This window comes from Vidua macroura, chromosome Z (assembly GCF_024509145.1).
Source record: "Vidua macroura isolate BioBank_ID:100142 chromosome Z, ASM2450914v1, whole genome shotgun sequence".
NCBI lineage: Eukaryota > Metazoa > Chordata > Aves > Passeriformes > Viduidae > Vidua > Vidua macroura.
This window is the reverse complement of record NC_071611.1, coordinates 22,967,867-22,989,559: the sequence shown is the minus strand read 5'-3', so window position 1 is coordinate 22,989,559 and position 21,693 is coordinate 22,967,867. Positions and strand designations below refer to the sequence as shown.

At 52.2% G+C, this 21,693-nt stretch overlaps 2 protein-coding genes across 16 annotated transcripts; one reads left to right on the top strand and one right to left on the bottom strand.

The window, feature by feature from the left end:
* Window positions 1–164: 164 nt before the first annotated feature.
* LOC128822443 (E3 ubiquitin-protein ligase TRIM11-like) lies at window positions 165–21,629 on the bottom strand. Of its 13 annotated transcripts, none has more exons than XR_008441429.1 (9): window positions 21,403–21,629; window positions 21,031–21,305; window positions 20,503–20,601; window positions 19,908–20,117; window positions 15,947–16,173; window positions 14,833–15,254; window positions 14,410–14,738; window positions 13,902–13,949; window positions 165–384 (listed from the first exon to the last, which is right to left on the bottom strand). XR_008441429.1 is itself a non-coding variant. In XM_054004151.1 (7 exons), the coding sequence occupies exons 2-7, from the start codon at window positions 21,091–21,093 to the stop codon at window positions 15,045–15,047; spliced, it is 726 nt and encodes a 241-aa protein (XP_053860126.1). In that variant the 5' UTR covers window positions 21,094–21,305; window positions 21,403–21,629; the 3' UTR covers window positions 15,012–15,044. The 13 variants fall into 13 exon arrangements, 5 of the variants coding, with proteins under 5 accessions (XP_053860126.1, XP_053860125.1, XP_053860127.1 ...); XR_008441432.1 differs by lacking the exon at window positions 165–384 and adding an exon at window positions 9,444–9,956; XR_008441431.1 differs by lacking the exon at window positions 165–384 and adding an exon at window positions 12,260–13,773.
* Window positions 2,407–9,312, top strand: LOC128822440 (glutamine-rich protein 2-like). Of its 3 annotated transcripts, none has more exons than XM_054004146.1 (16): window positions 2,407–3,148; window positions 3,455–3,559; window positions 3,781–3,885; window positions 4,294–4,587; window positions 4,709–4,800; window positions 4,962–5,070; window positions 5,230–5,418; window positions 5,688–5,810; window positions 6,017–6,079; window positions 6,401–6,565; window positions 6,725–6,843; window positions 7,477–7,542; window positions 7,856–7,957; window positions 8,396–8,492; window positions 8,664–8,757; window positions 9,092–9,312. In XM_054004146.1, the coding sequence occupies exons 1-16, from the start codon at window positions 2,747–2,749 to the stop codon at window positions 9,139–9,141; spliced, it is 2,175 nt and encodes a 724-aa protein (XP_053860121.1). In that variant the 5' UTR covers window positions 2,407–2,746; the 3' UTR covers window positions 9,142–9,312. The 3 variants fall into 3 exon arrangements, with proteins under 3 accessions (XP_053860121.1, XP_053860120.1, XP_053860122.1); XM_054004145.1 differs by having other exon boundaries at window positions 4,270–4,587; XM_054004147.1 differs by lacking the exon at window positions 8,664–8,757 and having other exon boundaries at window positions 4,270–4,587.
* Window positions 21,630–21,693: the final 64 nt, after the last annotated feature.

The following is a 21,693-nucleotide window of genomic DNA, read 5'->3' as shown; positions in this document are numbered from 1 at the left end:
CTTATTGTCTCTAGTGATTTAGCTGTAGTTTTGGCAAGAATTACTCTCTTCCTCCAATAAAATAGATGCTTAAGAGCAGAGTACTGAGATTGCAAGAAGCCCCTCTAACTACAGATGACCTGAATTCGGAGTATGCTATTATTAAACACACACTAAGCAGGTGATTGTTTACTTACAACTTATTTATCTGGATCAGATTCAACTGAGCAGGTGTTGATGGTATTGTTTTGCCATCTACTCACAACCAAAAGACCAAACCATATGCTGAAGATCCTCTTAAGTTTAAGGATGCTTTTCTTGACACAGTCTTGCAAGTATGTACCTTCTGTATATGTGGAAACACCCTGCTTGAACAATAGCTCCTCTTTTCCATAGTCTCCTGGTCTGAAAGATTTGGAGAGTGGTAAAGAATCACTGTTAGAAAGCCATCTGCAAATTTTGGTCCTTTACACCATGTTGTTACATTCTTGTAGGGGTTTGGGGGCTGCAGAAGCTTATCACAGGATTAGACTCTGCATTTTGAATAGTGTTTGTGACTTTAATTTAATTTGACCTGGAGGACCAGGTTACCCACACACCCATCTCTGCTGAAGTACTCAAGGACTTTTAGTTGACTCTTAATTCTGAACAAAGAAAGTACTTGCACATAAACATACATAGGTCTGTCAACACGCACAGGTCAACTATATCATCTCCACAAGATCTAAAATTGCATAAGAACCACCACCATGACATGTGCAATTCACTTGTTCTTTAACATTCCCTGATACGAACAGAAACTGACCAGTGGTGCATGGGCAGGGAGGAGGCAGCCAGTGGACCCCCATGCTGGGACACCGTGGGATCTGTGCCCTCATCCTGCCATCACCACACAAACCCCTTCTGCATCACTTGCCCCTCACAGGGTCAAGGTCTTCAGGGTGCCCAGTGACCCATAAGAACTTGTAGCCCAGTGACCTTCCCCAGACCCATGGAGACCCTTAGCCCTATTTCAGGGTACTGCTCCTAGCTTGAGACCTCCAGTGGAGATGGGGACTTCCTGGGGACAAGAACCTCTGGGCACTGGTATAGGATCCTTTGAGGTCAGGGACCTTCAGACTCTTAGGGGACATGCCATTTGAGGGTCATGCACAGGTGACATCCCCACACTGAGGTAGGTGGCCTTGTTCCCAGCTCCATGACCCTCTACTACCCCCAAATGCATCTGCTATCTCAGGGTCAGGGCCAGGGTGTTAAAATGACTCACAACTTTCTCACCAGAGGAGAGGTGATTTGTTTAAAATTTGAGCTATAAATCCTGGTTACATCAAAGCAAATCTTAGGCACAGCTGCCTTCCCACTGCATGTCACCAGTGGCACAGGGACTAGTGGGAGCTCTGGAAGCACTAGGATGGGGGAGCTGGGCTGGCTGTGCTTGGTAGGAGATGGTTGCTGGCAGCCTGGGAGGGCATTCTCATTGCATGTTCTCAGTGGACACTGGTAGCACTGAGATGGGCTGTACTGGGAATCCTAGTGTAGGAGTACTGGCAGCACTGGGCTGAGAGTACCGGGATCACTGGGCCATTCTGGGATGGGAGGTGTTGAGGGCAAATAGGAGCAGTGTGGTTTGGGGGTGGTTTGGGGGCTGGATGTGCTAGGCCAGGCATTTTGGGGGAGTATTTGTGGTCCATGGTGGATGTTTGTGGGCCATGGACTGGTTTGGGGGACTATTTTGGGGCCTAAGGGTCATGGGGCAAAGGCTGCTGCACAGAGTGGCTGCTCCCCTCCATGTCTGGGCAGTGGAGGTAAAGGAGGTTTGGGAGTTCAATGTGATGATGGTGTGTCATCCCCTTAGGATGACAGCAACTCCAAGGGCACCCACTACACTGTGCAGAAGGTGATGGGGAAACCCCCACTCACTGCCTCCCCTCAGAACCCCCAAATGATGCCGGGATCCTCTTCTGGTCATGAGGGGACAGTGCCAGTGTTCCACTTCTGGCTTTGGGGGGAACCCTAGACACATGTGTCTCCTCCTGGTTGCGGGGGGCCACCCAGATATCTGCATCCCATCCTGGCCCTGGGAGCCCATCTGGGCATCTGGGTCCTATCCAGAGGCCATCTAGATATCTGAGTCCCCAGGGGCTCCCTAACTCAGGCCATGTGTCCATGTGCGTGTATGTCTAGGCCTGCCACTGAAGCACTTGAGTTCCAGCATGACCCTTACTCAGCCCCGTAGCTCGACGAAGCACCATGGCAGCTGTATCACTGCCCTCAACTGTGCTGTACCGGGGCAGCGTAAGAAGGGGGGGCGACACTTGAGGGGGCGGAGGCTTGGGGTGCCCCTAATGCTGTCCCTCCCAGCCCAAGGTGGAATGTAGATGGAGATCAAAGGGAGCAAGGGAATTTTGAGGTTCCTAACCACCTGTTCCCCAATCCAAGGTGGGGTGGCTGATGAACAAGGGGGCCATCAGGGAGAACCCCTTCAGCCAGGGGTCCCTGGCCCACCACAGCTGCAAACATGGGACTCGATGAGTTGGAAGAAGTCCCTTCCAATCCGGCGTATTCCATGACTCCGCGACAGCCGGCTGCCAGGGCCAGACGTTACCTGGCAACAAGCGACACCACAAACACAGGCACGTACGACCGGGGCTCAGGAAGGCAGAGGAAGAGGCGGAAGGAGGCTGCTAGCTGCCCACATTCCTAGCTGCAGCTTCCTTCCGAGCACAGAGGAAGGACAGGTGCTGTGTTTTCGGGCAGAGCAGCAGCCATGGCCTCAGTCAGCCTGTTACAGCTGCTGGATGACGCCATCGGGACGCCCGAAGTCAATGTTAACTTGGAGGCGCTCCGCAAACTGCTGAAGGTCATATTGGGACAACTGAGCCTGCTGGGTCTGCAGGACGTGATCCCCCAGGAGGGGGCCCAGGAAGCCTCACCTGCCCCGGGGCAGAGCCATCCCGCCACATCACGCACCGGTCCGCCAGAGGAGGAGGGCGGGACCGGCACGGAGGCTGGAGCATGGGACACAGGGCAGCCGTCCCTGCTGCCAGGGGAGCAGCCGCCCGAGAAGGATGAGGTGCAGGGGACCAGGAGCGGCTCTCCTGTCACCTCGATGGTTGCCGACATGGGACAGATGGAGAAAACTGAAGCCAAAGAGCGTGGCATCTCTAAGGTAGAGGCTTTTCCCACCCCCTGGGTGTTCCCCCCAAGACGCCCCCTCCTCTGGGGTCTGTGTCCTTATAGCAAGGTTTGCTTGAAGCCCAAGCTCCGAGCAGCATGTTGACTTTCATTGTGGGAAAGGGAGGGAGATTTGGATAGAAAATCTGGGGCTGAAACACTGCTCTGGGTGCTTTGGGTCCTTCCCATGTTGTGTCTTTTCCTGCTGACCCAGAGTGTGCCATAGGCTCCCAAACACAGGAGTGGGAGTCTCTGGGGAGCTGCTTGCCTGGGGCTCACCCCCGCCACCTGTCTCTCCTAGGCCGCTGCTCTCTCCCAGGAGCCCCAGAAGGAGATGGCTGGGATTAGGACCATGCAGGCCATCATGGGAAAGGAAATTCAGAGGATCAAGGAGGCACTTGGCCAGGTGAGCTGCCACCATCACCATGTTGTAGGTCTGAGACAGCAGCCAGTGACCTGTCTGTGCGCTGGAGGTTCAGCTGCATCCGGCCATGCCAGATGAATGGAGAGTGCAACCCACAGTGCCCAACTATCTGGTTGTACCCCACAGATCATGGTGCAGGCAAAGGTCCTGCAGGTCCCCAGGGACCCTCCCCTGAGGTTTATACCCCCACCCCCCTCTCCTAGACCACAGATCTCTGCAAGGATCTCCGTAAGGAGATCAATGAGATGAAGGCCACACAATCCCGCATGGGAGAAGGCATCCGGATAATCCAGGAAGCACTTGGCCAGGTGAGCTGCTGCTTTTGGGAGGGAATTGGGCTCTCCCCACTTCCCTGTCTCTCAAGACCTTGCCCTGCCACCCCTGCCCTATGTCCATGGGTGTCACCCAGTGTGAAGGTCACTGGGAGGGAAGAGTGTCCTGTGGGGGAAGCATGGAAACTCAGCCTTGCCCACTAGGAGGCCCCCACCTCTGCCTGCAGATCACGCTGGTAGTAGAGGTCACTGCCTGCCTCAGCCAAAGGGTTGCTGAGGCACTTTGAACTAAACAGCCCTGAAAAAAGGGAAAATGGGTGCTGGGAAGGAAAGAAGGTAAAGATCTACCAGTACTTGGCAGCCAAAGCCCACCCAGCGTCTCTCTGGCTTGGGCGCAAGCTCAGTTGTGGATGCTTCTAGGTCCTAACTGCAGTCCCTCTCCAGGGGAACCTCCAGGATGCTGCTGGCCAGCCACTTGTCCTCCACGACCAGCCTGCCCCTGCCAAGCCCCACACTTTGGACATGGACAAGCTGGGGCAGAGCCCTGGTACCCAGAGCACCACCCCTGGGATGCAGACAGGGACCCCCAGTGCCCAAAGTGGCACCACTGGGACACAGCCTGGTTCCCAAGAAGGCCTTCCAGCTACGGAGAGCATTATCAGAGACCCATCTGAGCTCCAGGGCCAGATGTCTGCCCTGCAGAACCTGGCCAGAGATCTGCAGGGTGAGAAGGAAAAGGTAAGCCCATAGTAGTCCCTAAGGGGGCTGCAAGGATGCTAGAGGGAGTTGGCAGAGAGGAGGCAGACAAAGGTGAGCATGGGGTCCCATGCCCTGACTCTGCCACTACCACCATTCCCAGATCAGACAGCTGCAGGATGCCCTTGGAAAGCTGGATGTGACTGTAGCCAAGTGCGAAGTGGATGGCACCAACAAGATCCCCCTACAGCTGGAGTAAGAGGATGGAGAGAGGATTTTGTATCCTATGGGGCTGCAGGGGAGCCGGGAGGTATGGGAGGTGGCAATGCAGGAGCATCAGGTTTGGGAAGCAAAGCTCACCTCATAGGTGGCCTTGTGGAGGCTCAGCCTCCCTGTGCCTTCATCTTGTTGGCTAGGTCTGCACTGCAGGAGATTAAGCAGGAGCAGAAGGAGCTGAGAGAGGAGCAGAAGATTACCAAGGCCACACTGAAGCAGCTGGTCACAGCTGACCAGCTTCAGGAGCGGGTGAGGTTTGGAGGCAGCACTCCAACTGTTGTCTTGAATGGGCTGCTCCTTGTTGGGTTCCTGGCCACATTCCCTGCCTGGTCAGGGCCATCTGAGCACCAGGTTCTTCTGGCTGCATCCATTCTATCTCAAAATCGATTCTTTCTCCCCTTTCTGCAGCTGAATGAGTTGAGGGCAATGATGGAGACTGTGGGTCAGCAGCAGGGAGAGTCACAGGCAGTGTGCCCCGACAGCAGCTCAGACACCAAGCTTGTGAGGAAGCTCCTACACCGCTGTGAAAGGCTCCAGCAGCAGGTGGACTCTCTGGTGCCACACCAGGTGCAGAGGTCACTGCCACAGGAAACCCAGGTGGGCAGCTGGCAACATGGCAGGGGTGGGGGGCGCTTGGGAGGCTGTATCGGGACCCTCTGTGCTCACTGTAATATAGAGCAGCCCCTTGCTACCTCCCAGTTTGGTTTGGTCGGGTTGGCAATATGGCAGGAAATTAAAGCCTTGATACAAATGTCTGGCTGGCACTGAGGGCTCATGGCTCATGGCCAAGTAACCCAGATCTGTCCTTGAGGGCAGCCAGATACCCCTTGCATGACACCATCTTGTCATCTTTCTCCCTGGAGCAGGATGAGGAGCTGCTAAAGAGCATCCAGGCCACTGTTGTGCGGGTGGAAGGGGACTGCGAGCAGCTTGGCTATGTCACAGGGAGCCTCCGGGATGACCATCGCCAGCATCAGAAAGATATCGAGGTTGGTGGCTGGACCCCCACAGGGTCAAATTATCCCCCAGTCACACCAAGGCTGGTCTGATCACACAGAGGTCTGATCCCCTGCCCACCTGCTCGCAAGCCCTTTTTTGGTTCAAATGGCCTTTTCCAAAGAGCAGGGAGCACTGGCTGGCCAGAACACAGCTCTGACCCTGCTGTGGTGTCATGAGATGCTTTCTGTATTGGAAGGCTCTGTTCCGGTCCCTGGAGGGTCTTGAGAAGAAAGCAGACAAGGAGGACCTGCTGCTGCTGGTATGGTCTTGAGAGGTCCGTCTTCAGCCCAAGGGATCTTGGGCAGGGTGACAAATGCCCTTTTCCCTTTGGGTGCGCAGTGGCAAAACTGGCCTGGATGGGGAAGGGGGAGGGTGTGAGTACTTCCAGACTGGCTGCAGATACCTTGCCAGGTCCCTCTGTCTCCCTCTTTAAGTCCCTTTGACCCCATGGGGGTGATGGAGTAAGCAGGCCACACAGCCCTGAAAAGGGCACAATGGCCCCACAGGAACTTTTCTGCCTTCTGTCCCCAACACATGCTGGCCCTGCCTCCACCGCTCTCCTGCCTTTCCTCCCTGCTAGAAAGTGGACAAAGCTGCCCTGGGCAGCAAAGTCAGTTGCGCCCATTTTGATGCGAGCATGGAGCGTCTGGAGGAGAGGATGCGGGAGTTGCTGAGACGGGTGTTAGGTCAGGAGCAGCGCTGGCAGGAGGCCCAGCAGCGGTTCAGTGATGCCCTGGACTCCAAGGTGAGGGGTGTCTTATCCTCACGGTACAAAACTGGCTCCTTCGGCACTTTGCAGCCTGAGGCAACCTCGCTCTGAGGTTTCCCCTTCTGCTGGCTTTTCCTTGCGGACTACCATATTCCATCCTGGACCAGCTGGCTAAGGGGGTACATCTGTTTACAGCTGGATCGCCTGGAGCTTGGGCCTTTCCGGAAGCAGCTAGAGGATACCTGGGCAAGGATCATTAAAGATCTCAAGGATGAGCTGTCGGTAGAGATTGATGACGCTGCTGGAATTAAGCAGTGAGTGCAGTGGGATGGTACTGGCTTTGGCAACAGCACTGGCCTTGTTCCTTCCTGTATGGTACCTTGGCATCAGAAAAATGTAGGCAACAAACTGCAGGGATACTGACAAAGCAACTACACCTTCTTCACCCATCAGTATCAGGTTCCCCACATCAAAAGAGGCACAAAAATGGGCATCTGCAAAACTGAGCTGTCCAAACCAGAACTGGAGTGTAGGTGCAGAGGTTCAAGGATGGAGAACAGTGGGTTGTTCATCTTGGCAAGGGTGCAACACATGGTGCCACAGGCCTCAGTCATAACCTGCCCACCTTGGCAAGATGCAAGGGAGTTGTGAGCACTGACAAGGGAATGACACTGGGGAAAGGGCTGGTTTGGATGGCAGTGTGGGTGCCTGCACCATTCCCTTCATATTCCTGCCTGTTCTGGGTAGCTATGGGCCACAGCCACATTTCAGAAGTTCCAGTGCTGCCAAGGCAAGCTTATCTCCTTGTCCCCTTGAGTGGAAAGGCTCAACATGCCACAGCTCCACCTGCAAACATTGAGGCTCTCTGCAGCAACGTGCCTGGCACCTGTTGCTGGCTGTGTGCACTGCAGCCCTGTCAGGAGCTCACCCAGCCCTTTCTCCCTTAGGCGGCTGCTGGTCCCTTACAAGTGCCTGTCCTGCGACCGGCAGCTCAACATGCATGTGCCTGGCCCGTGAGTAGCACCTAGCACGGGTATATTGGGGGTCTGTGTGGGTGGGACAGGGGATGGGTGCTGGTGATGCTCTGTCTCAGGCACAGGGGTTAGACTCTGCTGAGGTGTCTGGAGGGTCTGACTCCAGGGCTCTGCTGAGCCCTCTCTGAAGCCATGTGTTTCAGATGTGGAGTGTTCCCTCCAGGAACACCGCCCTGAGGGCAGCAGGCAGAGGGGTGATGCAGGGTACAATCCTATGGGTTTTGGTGCTCTGCCCCAAGCTGGGGTGGCTCATTTGTCCCTTGTCACCCACCTGCCACTCTGGCCTCCCCAGGCACATTGACACACTGCCGCTCTTTCCACCGCTGCCTGGCAGCCACACTGCACACCCCTCTACCATCACCACAGAGGAGCAAGCACAACAGCACGGTCACAGGTAGGGGACATGGGGAACCCATCACTGGCCTCTGGGATGCTGGACAGTCTTGCCTTGGCAAGGGAGATCTCTGCCCTGAATGGGGGACAGAGTGGGCCAGGAGGCCTGGGCAAAGCATGGGAGCAGAGGGGGTCACAAAGAGTCAGCTGTACTTGCCCCAGGTGTCTGGGCTTTTAAAGCCCCTACTGCACTGCTCAAGCCCTGGTCTCAGTGGCACTGAAGCCACATATTGCCAGTTGTATCTGGTCTCAGCCTGATCTCAGGCTTGGTGGGGACTCAGCACAGTGGGACAGGCGTGGGTTTCCTGCAGCAGTTGTAGGGGAGTCAGCAGGGACATGCGTCAGTAGGGAGCACCCTCTCCCCAGTCTCGGCACAATGGGATGAAGCCCAGGATACCACAGTGCTCGACAATGAGCATCTCCATGCCCCATCCCTCAGGAAGCTGGTCAATAGCAAGTTCCTCAAGTCGCAGAGCTGCAAGGGTCAGGACACATCCAGTGCACCACTCAAGGCTGTCCTACACCTCTCCAAAAAGGTAGGGATGGTGAAGGGAGGAATGTCAGGGAGGAACAAGGCTGGGGGAGAGATGCTGAGCATCTGGAAGCCACCCTACCTCAGTTTCCTCAAGGAGAGATGGGTAGGGAGTGTTGCTTGGGGGATGCTGAATTGAGCCCCACATTGCAGCCAGCCATTCTCTCCTTCCCAGCCTGGCATGACTGAGCTGCTGGGTATGGATGACCGCATGGATCAGGGCCAGGAGCACAGGCCTGAGGTGGCAAAGAGGGCACAGGATAAGCTAGGTATGGCCTGTCAGGATATAGTGCTGGGGGGAGAGAGCACTAGCTGTTTTCTGGTGATGGGTGAGCAGGGCTCTATCTGCATACCTGGGCAGGTGCAGGGGTCTGGGGCAGGCTGAGGAGGGGTGGAAGCAGGATGGAGGGGCGGTGACTGGTGGATGGGACAGCTAGTCCTTCGGTGTGTTCAAGATGAAGTGCATTGTGGAGATGGCCCTGGCCAGTGTGGGAAAACAGCCCATATGTTGGAGGGCAGGGAATAGTACCCTGTCCCTGAGGGTCTCTGGCCATGCAAATGCCCCTGGGCTTCAGGGTGCTAAACTCTGTCCTTCGTCCCCAGGCCCCACCACCTTAGCAGAGCACCACACAGCTTCTGACCTCAAACACTGATCCCGGGCACTGCAGCATCTGCTGCAAATCCAGTCCCCCTGGATGGAGCCAGCAGCCAAGCAGCTAGCTGGGACTGGATGCTTGGAGCCCTGCATGAAGAAAAGACTGGGACAGCTGCCCAAAGGGATTTCTTTTCAAGCTAATAAAAAAATTGTAACCTGCTGTGTTTGAGATATTCAAAGCAAGACTGATCTCAAAACTAACCACTCGCTTCAGAGCTGCCACCCTAAAGCTGGACAGGTGCCACAGGGAAGGGCAAAGATTTGGTGGGGATAGGAGCAGCAGAGCTTGGGGTGAAGCCCCAGACTGGGTCATGTGGGTATGTGGGGGGTGTCCCTGAGCCAGGTGAAGGGGCTGGGGTTGCCCCAACCCATGGGCTGTGGAGGTACAAAAGATGTAGTCCCTGGGTTGCCTCCCCACCCATGCTGCTGCTGCCCCTGAACTGAGCTTTGGCGAGGCTGCAGCAGCGCCACACATCTTGGGAGAACTTGAGATGGGCCTGAGCAACACTGCTCCCTCTCCCGCATCAGACTCAGGGCAGGGTTTAATATCATCATCATCCATTATTTACACTCTAGGTGAGGAGTGAGCTGGAGCACCTCCTTGTGGCCTAGAAACCTGAGTGCTGCTTCCTGACTCTTCTCCGAGGACACCACATTCACAGCATTAATCTGGTCTTTACAGTGGGCTTGGTCCTGCTTTGAACTACCAATGTCCTCCTGCTTCTTGGCACTTATTTTATGGCCAGTCACATCAATCACTGTTGGTCAAACAGAAGTGCCAGTATAAAGAAGTTCATTCTTCCCCTGGGCTGGCTGTTGAAGACAGACATGAGAGTGGTGAACTTTGACCCAGCAAAAGTGTGCAGGGGGAGCAGAGGGTCATGGAGCTGGGTACGGGCCCACCTCAACATGGGTAGGTCACCCACCCCTGACCTGCAACACTGCATGTCATCTGCGTGCCTCAGAGTTCCCTGACCTCCCTGGGTCCCCAGCCTGTCCCAGAGGTCTCTTCCCCCCTAAGTCCTCAACCCCCCCATCCCAGATGTCTTTGTTCTCACAGATCAATTTCTCCCTGAATATCCACACCTCTGCCTGTCCCCATTCCCTGGACTGCCCCACCTGGGGCAGCACTGCAGTGTGGCTCAAAACCACCTTGTTTAAGACACCAGTCCAGGTTATGAGTGACACAATAAATCACTGAGCTCAACCAGTTTATTTAAAGACAAAGTTCAGTTCATACTTTTTTTTGAAGTTTGGTAAGTTTTTGTGTGGAGGATTTGGGTGAGCAGCAAAGCATAGCTGGCTCACCATAGTTCCAGGGGGAAAATCCTCCATGTGGGAAATTCAGATCTAAAGCTTGGGTCCATACCAAGTGCCTATTTTACAGAATAGAAGGCAAAAACTAAAAATTACCCAAAATTCAGATCTCTTTTGCTCAACCCAGTTATTAGCTCTATTCATGTTGCTAAGGCCCTATAATGCACTATAGTGTTTCATCCTGTGTTTTAAAAAGCCCGTTTTAGCTTAAATAAACCCTCAGATGTGGCGTTTTGGAGGGAATTTTGGTAAATGAAGGGACTTGGAGGGAGAGACATTCTGCTTTGCTTCATTCTGGGGAGAAAAAACCTCTTACCAGAGCAAGAGAAATTATAAAATGGGAAAAAATAAATGAAATTATAATATTTTATCCCAATAAACTGGGTAAGAAGAGGGGAAAAGGCCCCTGGAGGGGGCAACTGGGTAAACTGGTGACACCTGAAAAACTTAAGCCTCCCCTCCAAGCAGCATACAGGCTAATTCTGGAAGGGTTTAGGAATATTTTTGGAGCTGTTTCTTCCCCATGTCCACTGCTAGTGCTGAGAACAAGTCTTATTTTCACTTAAAAGGGGACAGTCTTCTCAAAAACAAAGGGGTTGGGGGTTTATCAACCTCCAACAAAAACAAAGGGGTTGGGGAGCACTTTCTCCTCAAGGCAGCAGTGCAGAGGCCACCATTTCTTTAACAAGTTCCTCCCTAATTTGGGGATTTCTTCCCTGTGAGCATTGTTTCGAGGCGGAAAATTCCCATCTCCCACTGTGCTAGCTGCTCCCTTGGGCAGAAGGCCCAAAATGGAGCAAACATACCCAAAACCAGAGGATTAAAAACACAGACACCCCTCTGGTTTGCGCACTGGAGCTGTATTTTCTGCCTTCTGGATATAACAAGCTGCTGATTTTAAAAAGTGCCTTTTGATCTCCATTTTTATAAGCACCCACCAACACCAAGAAATCATTAACAGTTGATAAAAAGTTGAACAGTTGTAAACCCATCCCCAAAATCCACCTCTTTCCACTTACAGTGGACCTCAATGAGGAGCATGAGAAGATTAACATCCTGGAGGACCTGTAGTCCTCTCTTAGGTTTACCCCTCCATGCCTGCTGCACTTCCCTTGGATGCACAGTTCCCAGTCTGCTCCTGAGGTGTTAGTGGAAGAGGAACAGCTTCTCTCCAAGAAGCAGGAGGCAATGGCTAAAACTCCCCTGTGGGAATGCTCATCCTCAAGCCACAGACCTCCACAAAATCTACCCTGGGCTCTAGCTTTGTGGAAAAATCTTCCACCCCTGGGCGGAAAAAAAACCCTTCAGCTACTCCCCACAGCCTCTTTCATCAGCTGGTATGAGGTGTGCCGGTCACTCAGGAGGATTTTGAGGTCCAAGGGTCCCTGTGTGAGGGCTGCAAGGTGCATCTGCTAGCTCTGCTCAAGCACTGGGGGCTGTGCACCCTCCATACCCACCCATCTGCTCTCCCAGCTGCTGACAGGACACTGTGGAGCTGCCCTTGAGCAAAAAGAGGCTGATTTCCTTGCCCCTCCAATGCTGGAGAGCAAACTGTGGGGTTACTGAGTTACAAAAAGGCAGGGTTTTTTTTTGTTGGTTTTTTTGTTTGTTTGTTTGTGGTTTTTGGTGGTTTTTTGGAGGTTTGTTTGTTTGTTTGGGTTTTTGTTTTGTTTTTGTTTGGTTTGGGGTTTTTTTTGGGGGTTTTTGTTGTTTTTTTTTTTTTGGTTTTTTTTGTTTTTTTTTTTTGTTTTGTTTTGTTTTTGTTTTTTTTGTGTGTGTTTGTTTTGTTTTGTTTTGTTTTGTTTTTTTACTTTCAAATTAAATATCCATAAAGCTTTTCAGATGAAAAGTGGATGGAGTCTTGGAAGTTCATCTGTTGGAGCAGGATGCTGCAAACCAACATCACTTTACACATCACTGGACCTTGTCTTTCAAGGAAACACCAACCTCACCATGAACCAAACAGGGAAAAAACTAATTATACAACTGAGCAGGGCTGTAATGTGGGTTTAGCTGTGATCTGTGTTTTGTCAGGACACTTGTCTAAAATTAGGGTCCCAAAGATAAAAGTTGCTGCATTTCCTGGTAGTTTCTCCTCTTCCTCACACCAAGGTGAAGAGTGCATGTGGATGGGGAAGCAATTCTGGCAGCAAAGGAGTGACTGGGACTGCAAGAGGCAGAGACCTGCCCAGTCCTGTCTGGGCTTGCTGATAACAGCACTTTATTACATGGTTGAGTCCTAACAACAACCTTCTGCTGCTTCAAGATTTCGGTTCATTTAGTTTCAGTTCCCCTTCTATTCACTTGCAGGCAGTGAAATGGGGGATAAAATTCTGTCTGTGGCCTCTCTCCCTGCTTACATCCTGGCAGTGAATACAAAGCCCTGAAAAGGCCCAAGCCTGAGTGATCCTGAGAGACGTGAAACATGGTTTTAACCCACTTCCCCTAAATTCTCTACAAATCCCAAGGAGAAAAGTTTCCACTTGCAAAAACTTATCATGAGACATCTAGCAGCACCAGCAAAGCCCATTTTCTTCCTCAAGGTGAGTTTTTAAAAATCTTTTAGGGACGTTCTCCCTGGTCTGGTCCATGCTTCCACTGACAAACAGCTGAGGAATTAAAAATACCTCTGTTCTCCCACTGAGAAGCAAAAGGGTGAAATATGATTGTTAAATTAGATATTTTAAGGAAAATTAAATAGGCTGTTGGAGGAGTGGGGCTGTTTGATGTTGAGTGGAGTGTTTGCTGGGGTGGTGGAAGTGTTTACACTTGGGAGGTTCATAGTGCATTTTGGGGAGACTCATGGACAGAGGGTGAGCAAAGCTGGCCCCTCGCCCAGACAGAGCAGTGGCCAGAGTGTTAAAGTGGGTGCGGGAAAGGCAAAGACTTCAGTCTGACTATTAGCATCACGGAAAGCCATCCACCCGCCAGGGTAATCCACAGCCACCTCAATGCATCAGACAGTGTGGTTGTGGGGCAGAGACATAGGGCTGAGTCAGGTGAGAGCCTCCAGCTGCCCCAACCACTGCCCCATAGCCCAAACCCCTTGTTTGGGGCTGAGACCGAAGCAGCCCTTCTGGGACACAAATTCCCAAGCTACCCCCAGTGCCCAGTCAGGACCAGGACAAACCTTCATGGCCCAGCAATGACAGTCCCCTACAAAGTCATGCTGACCCAAAACACAGCAGAGAGATTCAAAACACTCCACTCCTGAGGGCAGAGGAGCTGGGGGTGATTCCTGGTGGCCTGCAGTCCGGCCATCCAATGACACCAGGATTTGGGGGTGAGCTGTGACTGGATCGAGTCACAGCTGCTGGCAGGGAGAGGGATGTTCATGAGCCTCTATGCATTGGAATATCACCTCCAAAAATTGCACCAGAGCATCAGCTCCAGGCACTGAACCCAAATGGGGGTTCAGTAAGTCCCTGAAGCCAGACTCACCTCTCCAGTATCCCTCTGAGGCTTCCTCCAGAGAGCACTCCAACACATCTGGAAATAGAAGATGACCCCAAAGATTTTTACCTCTGGATCTGGCCCTGAGCCTTCTCCATATCCACCCTGCTGCACAGAGAAGGCAAGACCACCTGAGGTAGGAGACACAGCCCCCTTCATTTGAGGCATCACCTCTCTCCACACATAATTAGTGTCCTCATTTGGGTGCTAATTAAGCATCAACAGCATTCTGCACCTCCCACCTTCAGTCTTCCCTCCCTTAAGGTTAATCAGGAATAAATCCCTGATTTTCTTTTAAATAAATGAGCATCTTTGATGCTTTCACTTTCCAGCCAAATCTGCCTTCCCATTTTTGCTTAATAAATTCCCTTTTTTGCCAATTTTTACCCTCCAAGCACCATTAAACTATGTCACTGCCTCTGCCAGCGTGTTGGTTTTGCGAGTAAAATCCTCAAGCTGTTTCCAGCTCTGACATCAACAGCAGTGATGGCTATACCTTCCTCTCTGTGCACCTCGAGGGGAGTAAATTGGGGTGTTTCATGCCAAGAAATTCCCAAATTTTCTTTTCCCATTGCTAGAGAACCACTGGGACATCGTTACTTCCATGGGCAAGGCTCCCACTCCTGCAAGATATGATGGAAGATTCCCCGATCATAACCAAATTTTGGATTAACCATCAACCCTCTCTAGCTCCAAATCAAAAATCCCAGAGGAAAAGACCACAGGGGGAGAAGATGATCCAAAAAATTGAGGGCTTGGGGCCAAAACTGGTGTTCCTGGTGTTGTTTCTTGGCTCCAATAGCTGTTCAAGGTGGTTCAGACATCCTGGAGAGGAAGGGATAAAGATGCTTAGGGCTGCTTTCCTGCGAATAAACGTCAAAAGTGGGGGAACAGATTCTGGGGCCAAGTTTTGTCTCACCCGTAACAGGTCACCATCTGGTTGCTGGCACTTGGCCTGGAGCTCTGCGTGGCATTGCTGGATCCATGACATCTCGGCAGCTTCACCATGTTGCTGTTCCTCCAACCTCCAGCACAGGCGATGGAACCGGGAAAGAAACTGTGATTCCTGGAACTCAGCACCTGGCGGGGCCCTTTCAGCATCACTCACAGCTTCTGCTTTTCAGCACTGATTCAAGTCTGGGGGATGAAGGAGGAGGATGCTGGAGGGGGAATGAAGCAGTGTGGCCCCCATGGTGCACCCAGATGGCAGCACCACCCACCAGCATCTCCTGTCTTGTCTCCTTTGCTGCCTCAGTCAGCCCAGCACATCGCTTGTCCTCCTCTTGCAGGGTTTTTAGGGAAGCTTCGAACTGCTTCTGCAGGGAAAAGGGGTTTATACTCCTGGAGAAGGGAAGAAAAGAAGGAGATGGCTCTGGAACCCCTAAAGCACCAGGGATATGGCCAGCACAGATGGTCCCATCCTCACCATCTTCTGCAGCTGCACTGAAGCAGATATGTACATTCATATCCATGTTATAATTAACTTCACAGTTATGCTGCATGCACACCCTCACCTTATTCATACAGTTATGTAAACAAACAGTGATACCTGGGTACTACAGGTCTCCCAGATAGGCTGGGATATCCCATCTCTCCAAGGTCCCCTGTAAAACAGTTGCCACCAGACCTTAAAAAGTTCTGACCACGCTTCCATCCCCTTTTTCCCACTCCTTGCACCCACAGCCAAGTCCAAACCCCCTGTGGGGACCCCCCATTTCCCCTCTGTTACGGAAGCGTAACAGGAACCCTCCACAGCACAGGTGCCAGGTGAGAGCAGGAGTTTGAAATCTCCAGTGTTTAGTTTTGGTCCCAAAACTACCACCTGCTATACTGTTTCATACTTAACCCTCACCAAATTGCAGCATTTCAGCTGAGTTTTGGCTTCTAGATGCTTGCATTGCTTCTTTTCCCCCCTAGAAAGACAGGGAAAATCCTTGCCTCTGCTCAAAATACATATTCTGGGGGCTGAGTTTTTAAGGGAAATTAGTGTTGTTCAGGCAGGGGGAGAGTGTCTAAGCCAGGGATCCACTCACCCTGTAGCAGCAAGCGGCCTCTTCGAGCAGCACGGCAGAGTTGGCGCAATGCTTGGCGCAGGTGGTGCAGATAAGGACTCCATCACTGTGACAGAAGAGAGTGAGGGGTCGTTGGTGCCTGTGGCACAGATCCTGCACCAGCTGCAGAGCCACCTCCTGCACGGCCACCACCACGTTGGCCAACTGCCGGTTGGGGCGGAAGCCATTGATGCCTTGTGAAGGCTGACCTAGAACAGAGGGTAGACAGAGTTAAAGTAGGTATTTATTAAAAGGCCTCAGTGAATACACCTTGGGCACACAAGAGCCCAGCCGGGGCTACACCCAAGATGAATCCAAAATAGTCACAAAATGGATGACTGATCATGAGATCTCTCACTTTTATAAGTTCAGGTCCATCAGCATATTGGAGTTAATTGTCCAATTATAGCTTTAGGTTTGGAAGTCCCCATCCTTCTTGTTTTCCTCTCTTCAGTCCGTTGTTTATGCTCTTGGGTCTGAGATTTGGATTGGTTGTCCTTGGTCCCCAGCTAGAGAAGGAATTGTTTTGTCCACCTACTCTATGAAGAGAGCTTATTATCCCTTAATATGAAGCTCAGAACTACACACTAAAGCAGTACAGAATCCGAAAAATATAAAAGCTAAAACCCGAGGCATCTCTACCACGCAGGAATGGCACCCGGCACTGCCGACACGGAGCACCGCCTGCCGCACGCCACAACAGGCAGCGCCGGCAGAAATTGTGGCCGCAGCTCAGGATCACGAGAGGATCCTGGAAGAAATCCAAGCAAACAGCGCAGGTGGTTTCGTCCTGGAGGTATCTGATGGCGTTTCCCGCAGCCACGGTTGTTGACAGGCCGGACTCGGGGAGGCGCGCACCTGGCGCCTGGCCAGGGTGCTCCTGGAGGCGGCGGCGGGGCGGGACGCTGGTGCCGGCGTCCGGAACCTGCCAAACAAAGGCAACCCCGGGCGGGTCCGACATTCCCACCGCCTCAGTCATGGAACAGCCCCTCGGGCCAACGCCAGCGGGGATTTACGGACAGATGGGAACACAGGCAGCGGCAGCTGAGGCCTGGGAGGGACAAGTTATTTACAAGGCGAATTCTAACCCCTCCGGCTGCACCGGGGGAAGAAGCAGAGTGAGGCCAGAAGGGGGCTCCAGGAGACAAGGATTAAAGCAGGCGTGTGGCAAGGGAGCAGCGTTCCCTGGAGCTTATGTGAATACCAGCTTGGAGCGGGAGGGTTTAAGTGAAATAAAAACCCACCGTTGTTTGTATTTTAACTATAATAACGTTAACGGAGTTTCAATGTACTATATGTCATTTTAATATAACACGTACATATATATACAAATATAATTGCAAATTTTATTGTAGAGCTCTAAAAATAATTAAGAACACATTATGTTTAAAATACTAATTAGGAATTATAGTTATGAATAAGGTAGATAAAACAATAAAAGAAGTTCGATGTTCCAAAAAAATTGAGGGCTTGGGGCTGTAAAATCCGCTGTGCCCCAAAACTGATCAGCTTTGGCTTTTTCACAGGGAAAAAAAATTAGGGAGAAATTATGAGGGAAAAAACCCACACAGGGCATTCGTAACTCCCCAAAAACCGCCATTTATAGCCTCAGATTTGCCTCTGCCCGGGGGTGGGGGGGTGGGGGCGCATGAAAAACTCCTCCTCCATTGTTTGATCTCGGGCAGCGGCGCCGTGCGGTCCCACCATGTAGGGGGCGGGACCTCCATCCTGAGGTGTGGAGGACAGGGCGGAACCGCGAAACCGAACCCAAACAAACCCAAATTTTGATGTCTCGGGGCAAAAACAAAACAAAACAAAGAAAAAAAAATCCCAAACACCAACTTTTTTTTAAATGATACTTCCTTCTAAGAAACGCCTGGAAGATTAGTTAACAGCAGACCAACCTAATGCTTAAGTTAATTCTTAATTATTTCAAGGTCTTACTGTTCTTTTCGAAGAAGAATCTCAGCTTGCTTAAGGATTCTGCAGCAACAAGAGAAGTCAGGGCTATACTAGGTTTAAGTATTTTCCCAGAAATTTTCTCCCCGGGGTGAGATGGCGGTGAAGGGGCTACACGAAGGGGCTAGCGAGGCGAGGCGGCGAAAAAAAGCTGCCCCTCGGGGTGGCCGCTGTCTTGGGTGGCCGTGGCGGTGCGGTTCGGTGTGGCGTGACCTGCCCCTCGGGGTGGCCGCTGCCCCGCGTCCCAAAAAGCTGCGCAGCGGGACGGGCGAGGAGGCGATACCGGAGCTGAACCCAACCGTCCCGGTGTCGGAATCACCAAAAAAGCTGCCCCGGGGGCGAGACGGCGCTACAAGAGGCGCACCGAGTCGGTGGTGCGGTGCGAGCCGCTCTGGTCGCTACCCAGGCTCCAGAAACTGCGCCGCGGTACGGGCGGGGCGGCGGCAGAGGGGCCGCACCCCGGCTGCCAGTCACTAGAAGCCGTTCCGGGAGGTGACTGTCGCCTCTGACAGGTGTCGCCAAAAGAGCTGCACCGAGAGGGGGGGCGAGATGTGAATGGAACGTATAGAGCAGAATAAAAGAAATAAAGAGCCGCAGCAGAGGATGGCCACTAAGAGCTGCACCGCGGGACGGCACAGGCGGGGAGTCGCCGCTTATCGCGCTGCTTATCGTGTGGGGGCAGCCGAGTGACGACAGCCAGAGCCGCGGCAGCCGCTTCCAGCGGCGGAAAGAGCGAGACGTGCTGTTCTCAAATCAAGTTTAGGCCCCGGGACCGGTCTGCCACTCCGCACCCGAGAACCGGGACCCGTGTATCCCGCTGACCCTCGCTCGCCTGCTCCCTTCTCCCTGGCCCAGCGGAACCAAGAAATACCTTAAAATCTAGCCTATGCATACACACATACACACACACACGTGTGCACAAAAGGAAAATCGGGGGTGGGTATTTTTGTGGGGGTTTTGGTTTTGGTTTTGTTTTTTAATTCATGACCTACATGGTGAGCAGCAACACTAGATTGGCTGCTAATTAAAGCAGCTGGGAGGGGAGCTTGTCATAAAACCATTTGTCTCCCTAGGAATATGGGCAGCACCTAAAATGAAGATGCACAGGTGGCATCCTGCAGAGTCCATCTACTGTGTCCATGTCCTGCAGCTCCTAGCAATGACCCCCTAAGAGCCACCAGCCAGCTCCTGGCCTCAGCAGGGCTCCCTGGCCTCGTCCTGCTCCTCCTCCTCATCCCACAGCACACTTTTTGTCTCTGCCAAAAGCTGTGGGAGAGGTGTCGTGCTAGTCTCCAGCGTTGTCTTTGCTGTGGGGAGACCCATGGGGCGATCCGTGTTTGGGGGGAGGGAAGAAGGTGGGGAGTGAGCAGGTGCAGAGCCTCCTGCTGCCCTTCCCTTGCACAAGCTCCTCTTCCTCCTGAAACACCTCTGACTTCTCCCCAGATAACTAAATTATCCCAAAATGCAACTGAATTCCTCCCAAAATAACTCTGAATTCCACCCCCCAATATAGCCGAATATCTGAATTATCCCAAATACCTCTGCATTCCTCCCCAAAGCCTCCAAATTCTCATAAAATACCTCTGAGTTCTCCTAAAATATCTGATTTCTACTCTTTCCTATTTCTAAAATACCCGATTTCTACTCTGATTTCTGAACTTCTCCAGGGCCTCCCACAGAGCATCGCTTTGGTGGCAGCAGGAGCTCAGGCTCTTCCCCAGCTCCTTGGGGAGCCCCGAGGGGAGGTGGAGCCGCATTTCACTCAAGCTGGGAAAAGAAACTACAGGGACAGGTGTTATGTGATGGATGTAGCAGCCAAGCACCTCTCCACAGCTGGAGTGATAGGGACGTGAAACAACCAGTTGCCACATAACCTGCTTATGATGCTCCCGACATCCTAAAAGAAAAAAAGGGAGAAAAAAAGGGAATTCAAGACGCCATAGGCAACACTTTGGGACAGCTTTCGGGTAAGAACAGCACTCACCTGGGGCAAGCACCTGGCCTCTAGCTGCCCGATGAGTCTGTGGAGCTGTGCAACCCCCTCGGTCACCCGCAATGATTTTTCGGCGTGGGTAGCTGCGAAGGTGTGGTCCAGCTCAGCCAGCCGCCCCAGCACGGTGCGCTTCTGCTCCGCTAGCAGCCGGCGCAGCCGCTCAAAGTCAGCCTCAATGCGGCGCCGCTCGGCTTCACTCATCTCCTGGAGGAGACAAGAAATGTATATGCAATCCCCAGACCTGAATTTTCCGTCTTTCTTAATTTGTCCGAGTTAAAGGACAAAAGTGCTTCCGCTGTAGCCAGGGAGGCTGTAACACTGGGGCAGGGCTAAGGTTGCAGCTAATTAGCGACTGCAGGGTAATTACGTACTTCACCCCACGGTTCTCCTTTTCCTCCCCTGTTGCCATTCCTCTCTATATTCTGTCCAAAACCAATCCAGGCCCTGAGAAGCAGGGGGGAGTGTTAATTCCATGTTAACAAATGTTCCTTTATTACTCAGTCTGGGATGAAAATGAGCAGCACCATGACATTGATTTAAAGTGTGGAAAACAAGCAGCTGCACAAGGAGGTGGTGCTTGCCAAACCTGCCCAGGATCTGCACCAACCACTCCAACTGGATGTAGATCTTTGCAGGGCGCCAGGATGCCTCTTGGATATGATCCCATGTGTTTCTTCAAGAGGGGCTTGGGGAAAAAAAAATACTCATTCAGACTGCTGAAGAACAGAGGGGACCCCCTGTACCAGGTAGTCCTGGTGTCTCTTCTCTTCACTTGCTCTCCAGTCCAGAAATTCTGCCAACACCTTCCTTAGGGATTGCAGATGAGACTGGATTTTCTCCTGAATGCACAAAAAAAAAAAAAAAAAAAAAAAAAAAAAAAAAAAAAAAAACCACCAAAACACCAAAAAAAGCAAATAATCTCCCTAAAAAAGCCCCCCTCCACTGCCTTCCCTGGAAAGCAGGGATCAACTCACTTTATGTTTTTCCCACAAGTAAGAGCAGGCACTAGAGCTTTGCTTTCCCACGAAGAAATTAAAATATTTTCACTTTGCACCTCTTTTTCACGGGGAGGGAGAGAGAGAAGGCCTGATGCATCATAGGAAAGTGATCTCACCTCACAGGTCTCATCCAGTCCTCCAAAAGTCTTTATGACCATAGCCTCTGGTGGCTCACCCATTGCCTCCTGAGGGGTTTTTGTCTCTTCAACAGCAAGAGATGAAGCTCTGGCCAGTGTCAGCACAGGGGTTTTGTGCAACTGCTGTGGCCATGCTGCCCTCCTGGCGAGGAGAAAGGAGTGCTGGTGATTGGCTGTCGCACAGGGTGAAGCTGCCTGCCCTTGAACCACCCCTGGTTGTTCCTGGTCTCAGTTCCTGGCACAAGCTGCCCCAGCTGGAAAAGCCAATGTCATCACACACAAGTAGTCTTTAAACAAATTTTATATCCACAAGATTGTCTTATTTCCAGGCATTGCTGTCACATTCCTCACCTGGAGGCTGCTCCCAGCTTTGCCTTGTTCACTGCAGTCATGTGTAAGGGGCCAGAGTCAGATTTGGGGAACTAGGGGGGCAAAATTTAACCGATTTCGCCCTTGTGGTGCCATGCAATAATGGGGTTTTTTGCAGCACTTTAATTTTCCTCCCTTCCCTCCCCAGTGCCTGTGTTGGGATGAGAAATGGCCCTGAAATGGGGGAAAAAGGGGCAATCAGATGGTGCAGGTGTCCAAGCACGTCATGGCCCCATCTGCAGGCAAGAGATTGGAGGGCTCCTCCCTTCTTGG